Source organism: Zeus faber (genome assembly GCF_960531495.2).
Source record: "Zeus faber genome assembly, chromosome: 7".
NCBI lineage: Eukaryota > Metazoa > Chordata > Actinopteri > Zeiformes > Zeidae > Zeus > Zeus faber.
The window spans coordinates 29,970,336-29,992,538 of NC_137203.1; the positions used below are offsets into that span (position 1 = coordinate 29,970,336).

Genomic DNA, 22,203 nt, shown 5'->3' on the forward strand with positions numbered 1-22,203 from the left:
CAAACATAAACCTCTCTCCATCGACGAATGACTAAGCCATAACTTATGGTAAGAACATTGTTTTACAAATGCATTTAGTATAATTGAAATCGAAATAGGTTTTCTAAGGAATATATTTCACAGTTTAGTTAGCAATTTATTATGAACAGAAAGTGTTCAGAAACGTTTTGGAGGGGCCAGAGATCATTTTTAACAACGACTATTGATAGTAATTACTTTATCTGCCAGTAGTAAAGCACCTGTATGAGGAAATTGAACAACTTTGAGGGAAGTTCCTTCCACCAAAATGAACAAATAAACAAGTAAATACATTCATTAATTCTCGCCCTGCAATATTTGTAAATAAAGACCTGTGTACATGGAAACACGATCACTTTGGCTGTGTTGAGCCCCATCAATGAAGAGTTCAAACTCAATGTAAAATTTTAATTAAGAACATTTTACAGATTTATTAGGATATTGGACAGTAGTTTTCCACAAAAATAAATAAAATATGGAAACAATACATAAAAAAAGAAAATAAAGTACGAGAGTGAACTCAGTACTTTTTTTTTCCATTAAGGACAACATGCTTGACTAGATAAACTTGTAATGGATATTTACAAAAGGTGAAGATTGTGTTTTTTGATTAAAGAAAAAAAACAAACAAAGAAAACCCCAAAATAATTCCAACAGGTTGTGAACAAACCAGCAGGTTTCTGTTAATAATAGAACTAATGATCAGTTATTGCAGAAAGCACATCAGACAGGATAATAGTTGGGGAAGTAATTATACCAATGCAAAACAATGTGTCCAGAACTTGTTCTCAGGAAACTTATAGTACATTGATCAAACGACGGAGGAAACTATAACGAAAAACACGGCAAAGCCATTGTGACATTGCGAAAAGCATTGTTCTTCATAAGTGTTTACATTTCTCTGCGCAATTTTAAAATATGGTCGCTTGACTCCGGAAACCAAAGTACAAACTATGTTGACAGCTGGCAAAATGATTTCTCCGTACCAACAGATTGGAGTCCTATTCTTTGATTGCACTCAACTTAAATGTAAGATTTTAAGCTTAAATACCAAACATGGGGAATTGTTAAGGCAGATAGTAATTAAAAAAAATATATTATAAGAAGAAGAAGAAAATCAAACACATCACATATCAAAATCTATGCATGTGCATAACAGTCGTCCATAAAAAGTCTCAGTGATCTAGAACTAAAACCTTTACTAAAACTTCAGAACTGATTTACAAACCACAAATACAAGCCTAAATATTTTCTCGTTCTGTTCGTTTAAAGTGCTACAACAGTGTTGTACAGAGACGAAATGGTGAAAGGAAGTTCCGCATTCCAGGGCGTTGTGGTCCACCAACTTGTTCACAGTCACTAGGTACTGAGTTCGGTTCACTCTTGAGAGTGTAGAAATTAACTTATAACATATATATTTCAAGGATATGTGTACGTTTAGTGTAGCAGTGGAGCGGCAAAGCTTCCGAGTATTGATTGAAATGTTTCATTCATCCTGGAGTTGAAGCTAAAGTGGATTGCCGTCCGGCCGTTTTGCGGCTCATGTGTTGCAACTCTCGTCGTAGGTAGGCGGGGCATCTGCAACAGACAGGAAATTCATCACACTGGGAAGCGGATACGATCACGTCTCAACATACTACCACGGTAAAATCCTGCCCATTCCAATCTCATTTATCTAAAATTTCGATAACCAAACCAGAACCATAAATGAGGTTCTACTGGATGTGAACCTTGACCTACGTCTCAAAGTTCGTCACCAAAAATGTATTATGATATACCCTGTCGAACAATTATTTTGCTACCCAACACCAACATGTGGTATAAAAAAAACCTCAAGACTTGAAAATATCATTCCTTGATACTTCCTGGTAATCATTGTTGGTTAAAGTGATGTTAAGCATGCTTGGGAAGCCTGATGGTGTGTGTGGTTAAGTACCTCCATATAGCTAAACAATAATTCTAACAAGCACTTAAAAGGAATTCAAATTATTCTCCACGGTGTGACCTTCTATATCACAGTACTTCAGGCGGTCGCGTGTGGACTGACCTTGTGGATATTCAGAGGAACTGTAGCCGGGCGGCAGGATGAGCGGGCAGGTGGTGGGCATGGGGTTGGTGTTGTTCTCAGAGAAGAAGGGTATGGTGGCCCCCGTCGACACGCAGAACAGGGGCTCGCTGGAGGCTGGCGGCACCGCCACGCCGTTCTGATGTGGCCTCTGAGAGAAGGTGAGTCCCGGGGCGTAGCTGAAAGCACTGGGGGACACGGCGGCATGGGGGCCCGAGGCTCCGAGCTGGGAGTGGCTCTTGGTGGGGAGGGCCTCGCTCATCTGAGGCCTGACGCCCGTCCCGCCGACCGCCCCTGGGAAGTCCTCTACCGGAGGAGCGCTGGGGGAGGCATAAGAGGAGGCTCGGCTCCTTGGGGCCGGGCGGGGGGCTGGTTTTGGAGCTGTGCGGGGGGGCAGGGTGGGGTTGGTGTTGGCCCGGACAGAGGGAGCCCTGTCGGCGGCTGGTGGGGCAGCAGCTGAAGAAGCTGACTTGGAATGGGCCTTCTTGTCCAGCGACACGTTGCCGATGTGGATTGGCAACGTTAGGACGACTTCTGGAGATTTCATACTGACCTGTTCAGAGACAAAAAGCAAAATTACAAACTTCTGAAAAATACATTTGATGCACATTAGGAAGCGATACACTTTTTTTATATATTCAGAAATGTAAGTCGTAAATATTAGCATATATATATATATATATATATATAAAAAGAAAAAAAAAAACAGGGTACCAGACAGGCTGGCCTTTCGAAAAGGGTGTTTAAGGCTTTAACATTTGCCCCAACTGCATTCAAGCACAGTGAGAAGCTGCAGCAGAGTGCTACGTTTCTCAATCATTACGCATGCAGCGAGGTTGTGCTTTGAACTGTTATTAATGACTATTGGGTACTAATGATAAATGCAGTCACTGCTTTTAAACTAAATTAGAAATCACATAAGAAATTCTCAGATCCAAAAGTAAAACGTGAACTAACTGGTTGGTATTGGTATTTTGTTTAGGTATAGGAGCCTTTTTACGAGTACATGAAAGGTTCGGGCCACGATCTCGATCATTTTCGCGATAAAATCTTCCACGATAACAATGATGCATTTGTGAGATTTATTTTCGATAAGGTTTTTTGAGTCCATATTTCTCTACCAACAAAGACACGACACCAACAGCTGACCGTACAGCAGAGAAACAACCATGGGACACAAACAGCCAATCATCTGATCAGTGTTGTGCATGTTCCATGTGCACCGTGGCTACCTCCGCTCGCGGCGCTCTGTTTCCCTGGAGCTGACCGGGCAGATTTTCAAACATTTCAAAAGGAGAGCGATTAAAAAAAGAATCTGTGATTTTCAGCGACATCTGGCCTGACACGGTCGGAGAGCGTAACTTAGTCCGCTCCAAACGTCCCCACATTTCGGAGAGCGCAAATTTGGGAACTCTTCAGACTGTTCTCAGATGACAAGGATGATGATGATAATATATATTTATATATTATTATTTTTTTTTTTTTTATATTTTTGTTTATATAATATTTTATTAATTCAAGCGTTTAACGTAAAGCCATGAGAATCCACTTAAAACTGTAAAGTGAGCATTATTATATTCAGTATATATACTGTATATATGAATAATTATCAACATCGATCAATTTAAAAAAAACATATTGTGATAACATATTGGGCCAACCCTACACAAAGTCTTACTTTGATGTAATAATCAATTTTGATGAGTTCACAGCCAGTGAGGGAGGACTGGGGAAGAGGTGGAACAATGATTTTCTCCTTCCACTCTGCCTCTTTGCCACCCTTCACTACACCGCCCTCCACCTCGGCGATGGCCCTCAGGTCGTGGGTGGGCTTCTTGGTCTCGTAGGTCACTTTCTAGAATAAATACACACAAACACGCATAAAACCAAGTGTTGTTTGTCCACAACTCAACCCCATTTCTATATCCCCGACTAAAAAGAAAACATTAGACTACAAATATTTGTAGGAAGATCTCCCCGGCATGTTTGCTGTGGGCAGTAGAGCAAGTTTGGATGTGCAGTACAACTGAAGGCGCAAGTATACAAACAGCAAAACAGAACTTTTCACCAAAATACATCTTTTCGCCAGATTGCCAAATGGTCTGCAATTGGTCCAAATATCACCAAGCTGGTGGAGTTACAGTTGATGGAGGCAACTTTCAACTTATTTTATCTTCGTACAGAGTACACTGACAGAGGTGGTCAGTGACATGTTCACTGGTGATTCTTTCTCATCCAGTTCCTGCTTTGTTTGAAGTGTACTGCCGCTGCTTTCCATGTCAGAGAAAAAACTCCAGAATGTCTTACCTGCACGAGACTGGCCATCACCGTGCTGGTGGATTTCCCTGACTGGTTGTGGATGTTTGCCGTGAGCTGGATGACCTGGCCGGGGGTGTAGCCCTTCATGTCGGTTTCGGCCCTCAGGATCACCGTGCCATTCTTCACCAGGAGGTAGGTGAACTGCTGGGTTACCGATGAGGAGCTGGGCTCCTGTACCGGGAAAGATGGTAAAATGAAAAAAAGAAACATGATGAAATAAAGTATTATAGCATATACTATAGTATATAGTAAAGTATTATATTTTTCTTACAAATATGTCAGGCACTTCGTTGAGGTTGAGGAGACTTAGCAGGTAGAAGGGCTTCTCTGTCTTATAATCCTTGGCAAATCGGGGTGTGTCGATGAACGCTCTGACCCTGTATATGATCTTTCCGTAGTTGCCTTCAAAAGACGTAGGCGCGGTGGCTACGGGAAAGAAATCAATATTATGCCACAGAATTAGCCGTAATGTGATAAATGATTGTAGTGTGGCAATATGACGCATCATGCCCCCCCATAAAGAAAGAAAAAAAAAAAAAATTTGAATTACACGCTTATGAATCTAAATAAAACATGTTTTTTTTCCCCCCCAATCAGGAAATGTTAAGAGTTGGAGTACAGGACCCCTAAAGTGACATTGTGACATTGTGACATTAAGTGTTTCTGGTGAATGAATAGAGAACTATTTAAATATTAGAACTACATTTTAAAGAATTAATATTTACTGTGCACCATGGTAAGGAATAATTAAGGTTATTCAGTCTGGATTTAAAACCACGATACTGGAAGTAATTAAATCTGGCCTAGATTATCAATTGGGACCCCAAAGAGTGAGTATATCATACACACACACGCACGCACGCACGCACTCACGCGAAGTTTTGCTAAAAGTTATATATATATATATATATATATATATTTATTTATTTTAAAAAAAAATTTTTGGAAGGTATCCTCAATTAAAAACAAATAGGGAAGAGGTGTATTTTTGTGCTATTGATCAAACCTGCCTTTACTAGTGGAAGTGAAGTGGGGTAGAATAATGCTGGTATACAGTATCTCTCTGTATACCAACATACTTCCTGGCTATTGACCCGTCTTCCTTTTTATAATATAAAAGTGTCAGTGGATTGGTAAGTGTGTGTGTGTGTGTACATGCTTACCTGTAAGAACTAATTTACATAAAAGCTCTTACACACACACACACACACACACACACACACACACACACACACACACACACACACACACACACACACACACACACACACACACACACACACACACACACACTTTTATATACCCCACATATACCCCCACTTCACTTCCGCTAGTAAAGGCAGGTTTGATCAATAGCACAAAAATACACCTCTTCCCTATTTGTTTTTAATTGAGGATACCAAAAATATATATATAGCTTTTAGAAAAACTTCACCTCAATATTCTGATGGTCAATAATCCACAATATAATTTGTAAACTGTTGTTTATGCATTATGGAAATCCTTGGGTGATTTAAATAAAGTTATTTAAACAGAGGCCCAACAAATAATGTACATTAGTACTGTATTACAAAATGGTTCGAGATTCCCTTAGTTTCCCCAGAAAAAAATTTAAAGTAGTGCCATTACTGTAGTATTTGAATTAGCATCCAACAGGGATTTATTGAACTCATCAAATCGTGTGAACTGATTCACTATACTGAGCAAAGAAGCGCTACTGTCAACTCCACTGAACCACTACAATACTAGGGTAAATAACATGCCGCAACATGTCCGCCTCACGGTGAAATGCAAGGGCAATCCAACACACACACACACACACACACACACACACACACACACACACACACACACACACACACACACACACACACACACACACACACACACACACACACACACACACACACACACACACACACACACACACACACACACACACACACGTGTGAATGGATGTCACTCGGCGGCCCTACCTGGTATGAGAAACTTGAAGGGGAAAGAGTGATCTCCTGGTTTCAGAGTTCCTGGGATAGACAGACACAAACAGATGTCAGGTTGGCTCTGGGAAGAGCCAACAATGGCCCTGTTGTTGATCCACTGAGGCGGGGCCCCAGCCTCGGGCACGGTGCAGCGACCTGGGTCTCACGACGTGGCTTTAGGATTTCACCATTCTTGGCCTTCAAACAAACTGAATGATTTTCTGCTACCGATTCGATTGCACGACTTACCTCAAGTGCCAATAAGTGACATTTGTCTGAGGTGAATATCAACAAAAAAAAAGCAACAACGGGGGTTTTCCATTTATTTAGCCTCCTAAAAACCTGAGATCACATTTTACATGAAAAAAGTATTTTCTATAGGTCAACATGAAGCGGGGTACCTTTGTCTGCCACGGAGATCGTGCTGTTGAAGTACTGCTCCTCCACTGTCCACGCCGAGTCATTCGACTTGTTGGTGACGCCACAGAACCCATTGCAGTTCAACTTGATCTCTGCAAAGAGAAGACACTGTATCATTGCACGCTGTAAATTCGGTTGAAATTGATTGTTGCATTGCCAAGATTCCAAAACGTAGGTCAGACTGGAATAGGAAACAGGTTGAAACATCTCGTACAATTTAACGAAAGGACTTATAGGTCAATAAAAAAGACAATGTAGGTAACCCATTATTGATGGAGGGAGTATTTTTTGTATAAGGTGTGTTGTTGAGGCTGTAAACAAAGCAACCTAAGCTAGACGCCACTTCATTGTTGAGGACTGTGAAAAATAATCTCTCTCTATTGATAATTGATAGCCTAGCAAAGTATAAAAAACAAATATGGAGTCATTGGACAGTCATGGGACATTTCAACCTGCTTTTTATTTTTTTCATATTGCTTCATATTTCAGTATATGGACTTTTGTCAAGGGTAAGGAGCAAATACAGCCGAATGTTGTACAAAGCTTTCATATCAAACTAACTAGGAACAAAGCTGAATAAGAGCAGTGGTTCTCTAGATATAGTCTATAGTTTCATTGTGTTTTGAAATGACAGTTCGGTGCTAATGTGATGCCTGGAGGTCTGAGAAGACACTTCACAATTCTAAGGTCATTCCTGGACTGTGAAACTAGGCCACAGAGCTGAGACGGTCTTGTCAGAAGCCCCACTTGCTATGGGGATACTCAGAAGCCAGCAATTTATTATGTCACACTGTAGCCAAAATAAGTCAAAACACCATATCCACGTTATGATAACAGTAGTTGTGCTGCTCGCTTTGGTGAATGTGTGTGAACACTGACCAGCTCTCAACATCTGTTTTGCCTCAAAAGTGTTTGTTTTCATTGGAAGTTCAATAACTTTATAAGAAAGTAGACATAAGATTATCACCCAGAGACCATTTTAGTTCAAAATAATTTGAAAAGAAGACAATATGACAGCAGGGAATTAATGCCAACAACCACCTAAAAAGCTGCTGTGATGGCAGTTGGTTATGTTGCTGCTTTGGGAACAAGGTTGCATCTTGTCCAAAGTCCCCGATTTACTTGTCTAGTTAAGTTTAGCCAAGAAGAACAAGAAGAAGAACAATCTTTAATCGTCACACAGCACACCACACTACAACAAATGCACGCACACACACACACACACACACATGCACATGCTTTGGATGGTGGCCGGTGAAATGAGGCCTCTGCATTTGACCCATCCTGGCTTGTCCTTCCTCCGGGGGGGCAGCCAGGAGCAGTGAGCAGCATTCGTGGACGCGCCCGGGGACCAGGTGATAAATGTCCATCGCTGGTCAGACGATGATGTCTGCATGTTTTTGGTGGGGGTCCTTACTGACGTTAGGTGGAGGAAACCCCATGTGAGCACGGGGGGAACATGCAAACTCCACACAGAAAGGCTCCTATTTGGGAGATAACCCGCCAAAGCACGGTGCCAACAGCGCCCCAGGCGGGAATCGAACCCAGGACCTTCTTGCTGTGAGGCAAGTAGTACCAGTTTAAGAATACTTCCACCTCCTCTCACCTCTCAAAAACATCTTTGTTTAGAAAAAAAAAAAAGAAAAAAAAAAAAAAGAAGAACAAAACACACGCGTGTAGTATTTAGACAAAAACATCCAGTTTTTACTAAATGACGTCCCATAGCAACGGGAACAACAGAGAGTAGTGAGTTCCCACTGTCTCGACAGTGGGAACTCTCAGGTTTTTTTGGAATGAGCCGGAATGGAACAGTCCCTTAATTCAGTTGTTTCATACATTTGTTTCATAGAACTCTCGTTTCATACATGTAGGAAACAAACAAAAATAAATAAATGGACCTAAAATTAAAACAGACAAATAAGAAACTAAGGAAACAAAAGAAATCTAAGTCTTTCTCTAGGAAATAATATTATATATTTCTGTATTATTATCACACGATTTGCATATTGAGCGTCAGGCGGAGGAAAGTATTCTCGCGGGCAAGCGGCCTAACTGATTCATAACTCTCCGGCAAACCCATGAGACACTGTTGAGAATGATGTTACATGCAGCCCACATTGTTGAGCCATCACCACCTGACCGGCTTTACCTGAACTGGAATGTAAACAAACCGGAGCCCAAAAGCATGCCTTCAACAGAAACTCCCAGCAGCACAAAGGCAGCATTTGCCAAGTTAAGAGGAGGAAGAGTTCATCTTTTCAGTCAGATAAAAAAATGTATCTACAAATAAACAGATGTAACCATGTTCCATTTGAAAGATATATTAAAGGATGCCCAGCATCCTAAACAGCTTAATGTGCTATGGGAAGACTGGAGTCACTTTTTACAATCTGGTTTTACTGTGGTTTTTATTTTAGATCTACTGCTTTCGTTAGTTTCTGCTTGTGTGATACAAACATTTCAAACCAAGGGAAGTTCCGCCTTGGATCAGGAAAGTGGATTGCATAATGGAAAGAGAACGATCAATGTTCCACTGTGCCCCGGTCACTATTTGAGAATACATGGGTACTGTCAATAAATGACACTGAGTTTGATTTCCCTAAATTTGTTTTTCTTTTTTCGTCATTATGTCCAGCAAAACCACTCCCAACTCCTATTACTGTTGAGTTTGTGCTTCTTTCACTGCCGACTTCTTATTGAAGAGATCATCCTGCTGATGGTGTTTTGGGACATGTTCTCTGGTGGTTCTTTTTGTTCTCACGTTTGTTTTTTTAAGCGTATCTCCACCTTTAGTGTTGTTAAAGTAACAACGGCCCTCACTTTTCCTTTTTTTTTTTTTTATGTACTTACAGTTCTGTTAGCGACAATGCAAATATATGACTCAATTTTCATCCAATACATAATTGAATGAATTACATAAATGTGTGTTTTATAAAAATAAAAACTTCCCACCAACGTTTTGATGTTTCTCGTGGTTTTTCTGCATCAAAGTCATATTTGGAAAAAGGAAGGGCAGAACAAGTTTTCCCACTTAAAGACTTTAAGCAGATTAAGTGAGCCGGCCCCCATCGGACCCAGTTTCATTTAAAAAATGTTTAATTATAAAAAAATAACTCAAAAAGGCTGACTATTCTATAGTATTCTATTACGAACCAGACTTTCTTTTGTCTTGTGTTGTGTCAGGGATCGGGATCTCAAAGATATGCGATCAAGTAAATGTCGGAGCCAATCCACACTGTACCATAACAACAGTTAAAAGTGTCGTCACGTTTGCATTCCGCATATCACACAGCACAAAGCGTCATCTTCAGTACTAAAATTAAATGTTTTATTTGTCGATATATATCGATCGATATCGTGATATGAGACGAGGTATCGTCTGGGATTTGGGATATCGTAATATCGCAACGGTTAAACGGCGCTTTTTAGGCTGTATCGAGTGATACAATTTTCCGAACTTCACAGACAGCTGTCCCAATCAATGCCTCTACCTGCTTTGTTATAATATCCAAAATACTTCCAAAGTATCGCTGAATAATCGATACCGAGATATTCGTCGCGATACTTGATTTTGTCATTCACGCCCAGGAACCACTTCCTTGTTGTGGTGGTGGTGGTGCAGGTGCGATGCGGTTCGAAACAGGCTACGGGCGGAACGAGGAAACGTTACCTTTACACTGCAGGGGCTGCGCCACTTTGATATTCGCCGTGCCCGAAATGGACTCTCCCGGGCTGTAGACGACTTTATTGTTGGTGAAAGTGATCTCGATCTCCTGAAGTTTCCCCATGTTCACAGGCCACCACGAAGCGGCTCCCAGCGACGCACCGACGGAACCGAGCGCTCACCTGTGCCCCGCGCACCGGGCGCACCTCCGCCGTGTCCGACCCTCTCAGGGTTGCCAGGTGACGTCCATACTTCCAGCTCAATAGCGCCCAAAACCGAGTCCGCTCCCAGTGGCTTTTTTGCAACCCCGGCCGTGTTTTGAGCTGAGCAGCTGGCAACCCTGCGTTCTGCCCCCAAGTCACGACGTCTCCGCTGAAGGTGAAAGAAAGTAAAGAGCAAAACAATCAACCACGAGAAATAATGGTTGACTCTGTATTTATTCTCTATCTGGTGGTTGCTATGTGTTTTTACAACATTTTAGCCGCTTCTGTTACAGGTTTTTATTATTATTATTATTATTATTATTATTATTATTATTATTATTATTATTGTTGTTGTTTTTATTATTATTATTATTATTGTTATTATTATTATTATTATTATTATTATTATTATTATTATTATTATATACGTCGGAAAATAAAACCTGTTTCCCAACGAATCACAGGATAATAACCAATAACTATTAATTATGATACGGACAATATTATTTAAGAATCCGCTCTAGAAGGTCTCTTGATCGAATTTGAGGAGGCTCCAAAACTTTTACATTTACATTTACATTTAGTCATTTAGCAGACACTTTTATCCAAAGCGACTTACAAAGGAGAATAACATTCAAGCTACATTGCGACAGAGACATTAGTGTAACAATAAATACTGCTAAGTAGTGCTAAGTAATTGTAGGTTAGGAGAGGAGGTGCTCTCTGAAGAGCTGGGTCTGCAAGTGCTTCTTAAAGACAGAGAGGGAGGTCCCTGCTCTGGTCGTTTTTGGCGGCTCGTTCCACCAACGCGGAACTACAAATGAGAATAGCCTGGATTGCTTTGGAAAACTTGGAAAACTTTCGACATTACCTGAGTTGTTCACAAAATCGGCGTCCTGAGCTCCAAAAACCGCAACCGCGCACGTACACCACCTCATGCTCTGCAGCAGCTACCTGAGACATGCTAGTTTATTTCAAACAGAGGTGAAACGTAACAGAGTACAAGTACGGGTACTCCTCACTTAACGACCAACCTGTTTAACGACTGTTCTGACTAATGACCAGCTCTCCGACCAGTCAGTATTCTACGCTGCGAACGATACCGCGGTGTGCTCGCTGCGTGCGTGGCGTCTCAGCGTCAAGCTTCTCGCATCACCCTTTATATACTTTATACACTATATATACTGTATGCACTATATATACTATATACAGTGTATGTAGTATATATACTATACGCTGTATACACTATATATAGTGTAACGCTGGGGTACTGTGTACATGTGTGTTCTGTTGCTTTAATTGAGGGAGGTGTCACTGGTTGGGGATTGGCTGCAGGTTCTGTTCCGGGGAAGAGAAAAGGAGGGAAGCGAAGGTGGTGGTTGTGTTTGTTGGTGGTGCGCGCGGGGAACGAAGTAGCTGAGAGACACTGCCCCGCATCTACCATTTACCTTGGGCTAGCCACCCTGTTAGATTACCCGAGGTTGAGGGCACTGGATTAAAACATCCAGTGCCCTCAACCTCGGGTAATCTGCACGTCAGTACGTGACTGACAGAGAAATAAATCTGGGCTCAGTGTTTGAGTTAGCAACTTGGATCTTGTCTCCACGCCTCGTCTGTCAAGCTACCCCGCTAAACGTCACATTGGTGTCAGAAGTGTTGGATTTCCCACTAATCTACGGTAGCTAAAACAACGGCGATGGAGGAGAAAAGAATGCTGAGTGGAGTGCTAAGCGGACTGAGGCCTGACAAGCTGCGGGAGCAGGTCCGACTCAGCAAACCTGAATCCTGGGAGGTCGCGCTGGAGCGCGCACAGGAGGTGGAGCATATCTTTACGGAAGGACGGCATTGGAGGCCTACACGCAATGTTGATTCCCTTCCGCGGCGGGACACAGCTAGATCCCCACCTAGGCCTCAGTATTCTAGGGGGTCACTAGACCAGCTGTCTCAGGTCTGTTGGAGGTGTGGCCAGATGGGCCACATTCAGTATAACTGCCCAGAACTCTCTAATCCTATGCCGCCTGCCCAACACCAGCTGCCGGGAAACGGGGTGGGGAGCAGAAGTGAGGAGGGTCACTCCGCTCTGGGCCGTTCACCTTCCATATATTCACCAGCTATGAATAACTGTGTCGGGGTGGCGGGTTCTGTACAACCACAGTCAGGGCTCAAGGTGTCACGAGTGCTGTCCTTGATTAATGGAAAGCCTATATGTGCACTTGTTGATTCAGGTTCTTCTGTGATAATCGTACGCCCAGACATGTTTCCCGAGAATTTCCAGGGGTGCTCTACAGTGAGGCCTCTCATCACTGTGACCGGAGATAGAGCAGCGATGCTGGGTCATTGTGAAATTGACATCCAGTTAGGGGAACAGACTTTCCCATACACTGTTAGGGTGGCTGATATCCATGAAGAGTGCCTGCTGGGGTTTGTCTTCTTGCGAGACGCTAATGCCGTGTTGGATGTGGGTCGAAAGAGGGTGACGTTCATGGGTGGTCCCCCACTACCCCTGATATGCGGGGATGAAGGAAGTGGGGCGGTCCAGACGCCCAGCGTATTGGAGAGGGCAGAGACATGTGGGGAGGTTGCCCGAGAGGAAGGGCAATCAGAGGCTTCAACTGTCCCCGCAGACACCATGCATTCACAAGGACACCTGCCACAAGAATCAGGCCCAGAGCGTCTGGCGCGCCTGTCCACGGAGCCTGCGATCAACAATACAGCAGTGAGTGGGGGCGAGACCCATGCTCTCCCGCAAGAACCACCTTCCCAGGAGCAAGTTATCAAGATGGTGCTGGATAAAAATAGAGAGGGGATGTCAGAAGAACAACAGCAACAGTTATGGGATGTTCTGTATGAGTTCCGGTCAGTCTTTGCCATGTCGCCCACTGACCTGGGGAGGACCCGTTTGGTGCAGCATGAAATCGACACAGGCACGGAGCACCCCATTCGCCAGCGAGCACGGCGCATTCCGCTGAAGAAGCAGGAGGCTGCTGAACGATGTGTGGAGGAGATGTTGGAAGCTGGGGTGATTGAACCCTCAAGCAGCGCGTGGGTGTCGCCCGTGGTAATGGTGCCGAAGAAAGAGGATTCAGGGTGGTGGTTTTGTGTCGATTTCAGACCGCTGAATGACATAACTGTGAAGGACCGGTATCCCCTGCCCCGAGTTAATGATGCGCTGGATGGGGTCAGAGGTTCAGCCTGATTCTTCTCGCTTGATTTGAGGAGCGGGTATTGGCAGGTCCCGCTGTCACCAGAAGACCGGCCTAAGACGGCCTTCACAACAGGCTCTGGATTGTGGCAGTTCACGGTCATGCTTTTCGGTTTGTGTAACGCCCCAGCCACATTCAAAAGGCTCATGGAGAGAGTCCTTGCCGATGTCCCACCACAGAACAAGCAGGTCTATCTGGATGACGTGCTGGTCCATGGTCCAGACTTCAGCACTGCCTTACAGGCCCTTCGGTTGGCGCTCTCTAAGTTCCAGGCGGCGGGTCTGAAGCTGAACCCAGAGAAGTGCAAGATAATGCAGAGGGAACTCATTTTCCTGGGCCACAAAGTGAGCGGTCAGGGGATAGACAAAGAGGAGAAGAAGGTTGCGGCAGTTCGGGACTGGCTGATCCAAAAAAATGCTTCTGAGGTCCGCTCCTTCCTAGGCCTGGCGTCATATTATAGACGGTTCATCGCAATGTTCTCAACAGTGGCTGCACCTTTGCACCGTCTGACATGTATCAATGTGAAGTTTGGATGGGGTCCTGACGAGCAACAAGCATTTGATGCGCTGAAAGTGGCCCTGTGTCGGTCCCCGGTTTTGTCTGCCCCAGATCCGGATGGGCAATATGTGTAGGATACGGATGCGAACAATGATGCTATGGGAGCGGTCCTGGCCCAGATCACCGAAAAAGGCGAGCAGGTGATTGCTTATTTCAGCGAAACCTTCACTAAAGCAGAACGCAATTATTGTGTGACACAAAGATAACTGCTGGCGGTGGTGGAGTCTGTGCACCACTTCAGGCACTACCTATGTGGGGTGAAATTCCTCATTCGAACAGATCATGCCTCTCTCAGATGGCTGAGAGAACCGGAGGGACAAGTGGCGAGGTGGTTGGAAAAAGCTGCAAGAATACAACTTCTCACTGGTGCACAGGCGAGGAAGTTCTCATACGAATGCTGACGGGCTCTCCAGGCGGCCATGTGAGAAGGAGTGTGCACAATGCAGCCGTGCCGAAGCAAATGATGCAGCGGACAGGAGAGAGCAGGCTGAGAGATGTATGGCCCTGAGGTTGGATTTGACGATTGACTGGGCAGGCGAGCAGCAAGGGGACCCTGAGTTGTGTGAGGTCTTAGGCTGGCTGGCTGCTAACCGAAGACCGGATTGGTCGGAGATTGCGGCAGCTGGCCCGTCTCTGAGAGGACTGTGGTTGCAAGGGGATGGCCTAGCGCTTCGTGATGGTGTGCTCTGTACACTTTGGAAGGAGCCGGCATCAGGAAGAGAGAAGTGGCAAGTAGTTGTGCCGAAAAGCCATCAGGAAGAGGTGCTGAGCTTCCATCATGGGCAGCCTGGGGTGGGGCACTTTGGCATTAACAAGACGCTGAATAGGATGCAGGAGGGGTTCTATTGGAGCACCATGAGGCTTGATGTGGAAGCCTTTTGCCGGAAGTGTGATCCCTGTGTAGCCCGCAAAGGACCCTCAGGCCAGAGTAGAGCGCCACTGCAGCAGTACTGGGTTGGAGCGCCCATGGACAGGGTCGCTGTGGACATGCTAGGGCCCTTCCCCCACTCACGGCAGGGCAACCGCTACGTGATGGTGGCGATGGATTACTTCACTAAATGGCCGGAGGCTGTGGCCGTTCCTGATAGAGTCAGTGACCGTGTGTGGGGCGTTAGTTGATGCGATGTTCAGTCGGTTTGGCGTCCCTGCGGAGCTACATTCTGACCAGGGGACCAATTTTGAGTCCAAGCTGTTCGGGGAGGTGTGCGAACAACTCGGAATCCGCAAGACTCGGACGACACCCCTTCACCCGCAGAGTGATGGTCTGGTGGAGAACTTTAACCACACGCCGGGAGTACAGCTGGCCCTTGTGGTTGACAAGGACCAGAAGGACTGGGATCTGCATTTGCCGTTGATCCTAAAGGCTTGCCGTTCAGCGACACAGGAGACAACTGGGTGCACACCGGCCCTACTTATGTTCGGTAGGGAGCTCCGGACCCCGACCGCTCTGGTATATGGCCTACCCCCCACCACTTACCAGGTACCGGCTGGTACGGAGTATGCTATCCTGCTCAGAGAGAGGGTGGAGATGGCACATGAGTTGGCGAGGGCACAGGCTGAGACTGCGGGGGCGCGACAGAAGCGAGCGTATGATCAGCACACAAAAGGGAATCACTTCGACGCAGAGGACTTGGTCTGGGTCTATGCACCGAAAAGGATCAAGGGGAAGTCGCCTAAGCTGCAGAGTAAATGGATTGGCCCCTGCCGTGTTTTGGAATGGGTGGGGGAGGTGGTCTACAGGGTGAAGCTGGCTGTTCGGGGAAGAGTGGTGGTGCTGCACCGTGACCGTTTGGCGCCCTACAGGGGCGCGAGTCAACCAAACTTTAGTCAGGCTCGTCGCACCCCTCCAGCTGTTCAGACACAACCTGAAGATGGAGCCTTCTCCCCGCCGCAGTCTCCTGTGGGCTCACAGCGTTCATCTACACGTGCTGAAGGAGCCACATCCTCTCCGCCCTCCCCAGGGGGGCCACAGAGTACATCGGGGCGGCAGCAGATGGAGATTCAGATCACGCCACTGGGAGCAGTTGTTCCAACACAGGATTTCGGGGAGAGAGGAAGCGGGGAATGGGGGATGCAGCGACCCAGGCGACCCAGGAGAGTCCCCCAGAGCTACTTGGATTGAAGTTAGTTAGTTCCTCGAGGATGAGGAATTTAGAGGGGGGGGCAGTGTAACGCTGGGGTACTGTGTACATGTGTGTTCTGTTGCTTTAATTGAGGGAGGTGTCACTGGTTGGGGATTGGCTGCAGGTTGTGTTTCGGGGAAGAGAAAAAGGAGGGAAGCGAAGGTGGTGGTTGTGTTTGTTGGTGGTGCGCGCGGGGAACGAAGTAGCTGAGAGACACTGCCCCGCATCTACCATTTACCTTGGGCTAGCCACCCTGTTATTTGATTTAATCCAGTGCCCTCAACCTCGGGTTATCTGTACGTCAGTACGTGACTGACAGAGAAATAAATCTGGGCTCAGTGTTTGAGTTAGCAACTTGGATCTTGTCTCCACGCCTCGTCTGTCAAGCTACCCCGCTAAACGTCACAATATACACTTTATATACTATATACACAATATATACAATATATACAATATACACTATATACACTGTATAGATCTCATCGCATTACCGTAATAACACGGGTCCTCGCTTATCGACCAATTCACTTATAGGAACAGAACTCGGTCGTTAAGTGAGGAGTACTATTTCTTCAAGTATCTGTATACTTCTTAATTATATTCAGTTTCAAAGACTTCTAAGACTTCTTCTTTTACTCCCCTATGTTTCAAAACAAATATCTGTACTTTTTACTCTACTACATTTTCCATTTTATATATATATATATATATATATATATATATATATATATATATAGTTTTGAAAATATGGATTTATATCCATGTATATTCTTAAAATACATTTAAGAGTAGTACTAATCTGCTGTTATTTAAGTAGAAACATCAACATGGTACTTTCACTTTTACTCAAGTAATGCTGGGTGTGTGTATTTGTACTTTAACTTAAATAAAAGCTGTAAGTACTTCTTTCACCACTGATTTCAAACATTTTACACTTCAGGCCAGCATCAAGGAGAGATGCTCCGATTGCTGTGCAGGCTCTGAAAGCTGTAGATGGGCCAGATATAATGAAGAAAGAAAAGTAATATAATTATTTCAAGAAAATAGTACAGTGCAGTTCAGCAATTGATTTTGTAAGGTTTTGGGCAAGGTTGAAGAATGTCATGGTACAATGTATTCTTAATTGTTGCCAAAAAGCTGAAGGAAGTACACTTTCACCTTGTCCGGTTAAGTAATAACTAAGAAATAACTTATGTTAAGTGAAGTAATAACTTGTGTTGCTTGAGTTCCTTCCCTTATATATTGTGTGTCAGGGGGAATGCATGTGCAGCTAATTGAGTAATGTAATGAATATACTGGAAATGAATCATCTTCGTGAACTTCCTGCTTTCCTCACAGAAACCAGCAGATGTCCTTCTACTCCACTTTACTGCAAAGATATCTCACAAGTGGTACCTGATATATATACACAGCAAAGTTTCACGAAGTGAGCATGTTTGCTGTTATTCACTTCTATAAAGACACTACAGTACCACTTATTAATGATGATTAAGAAAAATATATTAGAAAGTACAGTAACAATGGACCGCAATAACTCATGCAGAATTTCTTATGCAATGCAATGTATAAGCAAATGTGTGATTTGGTAAAACCAAACAACAGGTAAAGCCCTATTAATTTATTTTTTGACTGAATGCATGGTTTTCTAATAAACAATGAAGAGGAAAACATTTTTAATCTCAAAGTGAATATATTATCTCGTACAAGGGCCGGTTGTACAAGGGTCGGATCAGAGATGTGCCTAAAGCAGCTCTCTGGGATCAACAGTTTATTTTCATGGAGTCAGAGAATACATGGTCAGTTTGGCGTCACAGTTTCATACGTGTTCAAGATAAAGTAAACTCTGTGACACACAAAGGACAATGAGATGTTGTTCCTGCTTTTGCAGCTGCATCGGGAGGAGGCCAAAAGTCGATAGCATACAGACTGTACTCCCATTTGGACGGTTTTGAAAACCATGGGAAAATAAAGATGTGTGACAGAGGATATATGAGGTTGTGTTCTTCATTATGTGTGTGCATAAATGTTTCTGTGATTACATAGATTTAGATATATTGTTACACTCACACGTTTATATGATCATGATTACACAACATAGCAAAGTAATTCATAAAATTCCCATCAAGACCCCATCCCCACACACACATAGGGAGCCTCTGTCATGACAATGCTCTTGTATCCCGAAATATGGAGAATTACAAAGCTGCATCATACAAACTGCGGAGGGCGGTGAAGGATACTAAATGGACATGCAGAGACACAATGGAGCAACAAATGGAGCAACAGGACACCAGACGCTTATGGCAGAGGCTGCAGACTATTACGAACTACAAGAGCAGCCCCTCCCCAACCACAAGTGTGGATGCCTCCCAAGCCAATAAACTGAATTCCTTTTATGTGTGGTTTGAGGCTGGCAACAACACTGCTAGCTTGGCGGGTAATTGGAGTTACACCGCTGGGGATTCAAGATTCAAGAGGTTTATTCGTCACATACATATACATACTTTCATACATATATGCAGTGAAATGTAATGCAACTGCATATATGTAATGAAAATGTAATGAAAATTTTCTTTCTAATAGACCAACTAACTGAATCCTAAAACGTAATACAGTAAGTCGAATACTTCTAGAATAAAATAAAAATATATAGAATAAAATAAAATACAATAAAATAAAATGAGATGAAATGGAATAGATAGAAGGAATATGCTTATGTATATGGAATAGGCACTTATGTATATACAGATATGTGCATTAAAGTGGCATGTGAAAAAAGTGAGGTAGTGCTTGGGATAATACAGCACAATATACAACAGTACGGCGCAGCAATACGGCATCGCGAACAACCCTGAACAGTGACACAGTATGCGATACAGTATGCTACATATAGTACAGTAGGTAGTGGAGCCTATGTGTGTGGCTCAGTGAGGACCTCTCGCTGTGTGACTGTGGAGGCGCTTGCCTGATGCAGCAGCTGGAACAGTCCGTTGTTGGGGTGATGAGGATCCTTCATGATCCTGCGGGCTCTGCTACTACACCTCCTGGTGTATAACTCCTGCAAGGGGGGGAGGGTAGTTCCAGTGGTACGTTCAGCTGAACGCACCACCCTCTGCAGGGCCCGCCTGTCCTGAGCAGTACAGCTCCCAAACCAGGCAGTGATGTTGCCTGTCAGAATGCTCTCCACTGCTCCAGAGTAGAAGGACTTGAGGATCCTCACCGAGACCCGGAATTTCCTCAGCTGCCTGAGGTGGTAAAGACGCTGCCTCGCCTTTCTCACTAGAGTGTCTGTTTGTAAAGTCCATGTTAAGTCCTCTGTGATGTGGACTCCCAGGTATTTGAAGCTGCTCACCCTGTCAACAGAAATCCCATGATTCACCAAGGGCACGTGCGTCCTCGATTGTGATCCTCGCCTAAAGTCAACAATCAGCTCCTTAGTTTTGCTGACCTTCAGGTGGAGGCTGTTGTCCTGGCAACAGAGTGACAGGTCAGCCATCTCCTTGCGGTAGGCCTTCTCGTCGCAGTCGGTGATCAGGCCCACGACAACCGTGTCAGCAGCAAACTTGATGATGGTGTTGGAGCTGGACCTGGCCACAGAGCCATGTGTGTACAGGGAGTACAGTAGGGGGCTGAGGACGCAACCCTGGGGGGATCCTGTATTCAGGGTGAGGACGCTTGACATGTGCTTCCCCACCCTGACCACCTGGGGGCGGGCTGGGAGGAAGTCCAGGATCCAGGCACACAGCGGAGCATTCAGTCCGAGCTCCTTCAGCTTGACAGCCAGTCTGTTGGGGACTATGGTATTGAAAGCTGAACTGTAATGGATGAACGGCATTCTCACATAGGCCCCCTTCTGGCCATCCAGATGTGTGAGCGTGGTGTGCAGTACCTGGGAGACCGCGTCATCCGTGGATATGTTCTACCGGTACACGAACTGCAACGGCTCCAAGGTGTGGGGGAGGGAGGCACAGATGTAATCCTTAATCAGCCTCTCGAAACACTTCATGACCACCGAGGTGAGGGCCACCGGACGGTAGTCATTCAGGCAGGCAGGAGAGGCGATCTTCTGGACAGGAACGACGGTGGACCTCTTAAAGCAGGACGGGACCACTGATTCAGCCAGGGAAATGTTGAATATTGTAGTGAACACAGGAGCTAGCTGGTTAGCACAAGTAGCGTCGTACAACCCTCCGCAGATTGTACGACGCCGCTTTGTAATTGTCCATATTTCCGGATACAAGACAGTCATTGTAAGCGGCTGTGCAAGCATTCAGAGCGCAGGGGATGGATTTATCAACCCACGGTTTCTGGTTTGGAAATATCCGAACTTTCACCGTGGGAATGATATTATCTGTTAACGTAGCTAAAAAACTTACTGTCACCTCCGTAAACTCGCTCACGTCACTTGAACTTGATTGGAATATGTTCCAGTCTATGTCAGTAAGAGCGTCCTGAAGCGCAGCCGCTTCACTTCCCTCATCACCACCAGTTCTTGCGCGATCAGAGGCCTGTAAACGGGAACCAGCGAGATCGTGACGTGGTCAGATTTCCACGGTCTTGTATCCATTCTTGTAAGGTGTGTAACAATGGTCCAAAGTTCTATCTCCCCTGGTGGCACACGTGATGTGTTGGTGGAAATTAGGCAGAACTTTTTCAAGGTTGGCTCTGTTAAAGTCCCCAGTCACCACCACAGCCGCGTCGGGATGTTTGTTTTGAAAAACGCACAACACATTGTACAGGACCGACAGAGCAGGATGAGCGCACACTCTCAATGTCTGAGCATGACGTCTGAAGGGCTCTGATGCGGGTGAACATCAGGAAAGCTGCGGGCCCAGATGGCATATCTGGGCGAGTACTGAAGATCTGTGCTAACCAGCTTGCCCTGGTGCTCACTAGGATATTCAACGCCTTCCTGGCCAAGTCAGTGGTCCGGTCCTGCTTCAAGAGGTCCACCATCATTCCTTTGCCGAAGATTACCTCTCCAGCCTGCTTGAATGACTACTGTCCGTTGGCCCTCATCTCGGTGGTCATGAAGTGCTTCAAGAGGCTGATTAAGGATTATATCAGCGCCTCTCTCCCCCTCACTGACCCGCTGCAGTTTGCGTACCAGCCGAACATATCCACGGATGACATGCTCGCCCAGGTACTGCACACCACGTTCACTCACCTTAATGGTTGGAAGGGCGGCTATGTGAGATTGCTGTGCATTGACTACAGTTCACTATCAGTTTCAATAACATAGTCCCCACCAGACTGGCTGTCAAGCTGCCGGAGCTAGGACTGAACACTCTCTTGTGTGCCTGTATCGTGGACTTCCTCACAACCAGGCCCCAGGTGGTTAGGGTCGGGAGGCACACGTCCAGCTCCCTAACCCTGAACACAGAATCCCCCCAGGGCTGCGTCTTCAGCCCCTTTCTGTACTCCCTGTACACAGATGACTGTGTGGCCAGGTCCAGCTCCAACACCATCATTAAGTTTGCTGATGACACCATCGTGGTGGGCCTGATCACTGACGACGATGAGAAGGCCTACTGCGAGGAGGTGGCTGATCTGTCACTCTGGTGCAAGCACAACAGTCTACTTTTGAATGTCAGAAAAATTGAGGGGCTGATTGTGGACTTTAGGAGGGGATAACAACCTAGAATGCA

The 22,203-nt window shown here is 45.1% G+C and overlaps 1 protein-coding gene across 1 annotated transcript; it reads right to left on the bottom strand.

Annotated features, from left to right (window-relative positions):
- Nucleotides 1–455: 455 nt before the first annotated feature.
- Nucleotides 456–10,592, bottom strand: arrdc1a (arrestin domain containing 1a; the record flags this gene model as incomplete). The annotated part of the gene is made up of 8 exons (XM_080004320.1): nucleotides 456–1,596; nucleotides 2,066–2,636; nucleotides 3,762–3,938; nucleotides 4,391–4,573; nucleotides 4,674–4,828; nucleotides 6,379–6,429; nucleotides 6,786–6,896; nucleotides 10,475–10,592. 8 exons carry the CDS (start codon nucleotides 10,590–10,592, stop codon nucleotides 1,559–1,561), a joined length of 1,404 nt encoding a protein of 467 aa, XP_079860446.1. The 3' UTR covers nucleotides 456–1,558.
- Between the last annotated feature and the right edge of the window lie 11,611 nt (nucleotides 10,593–22,203).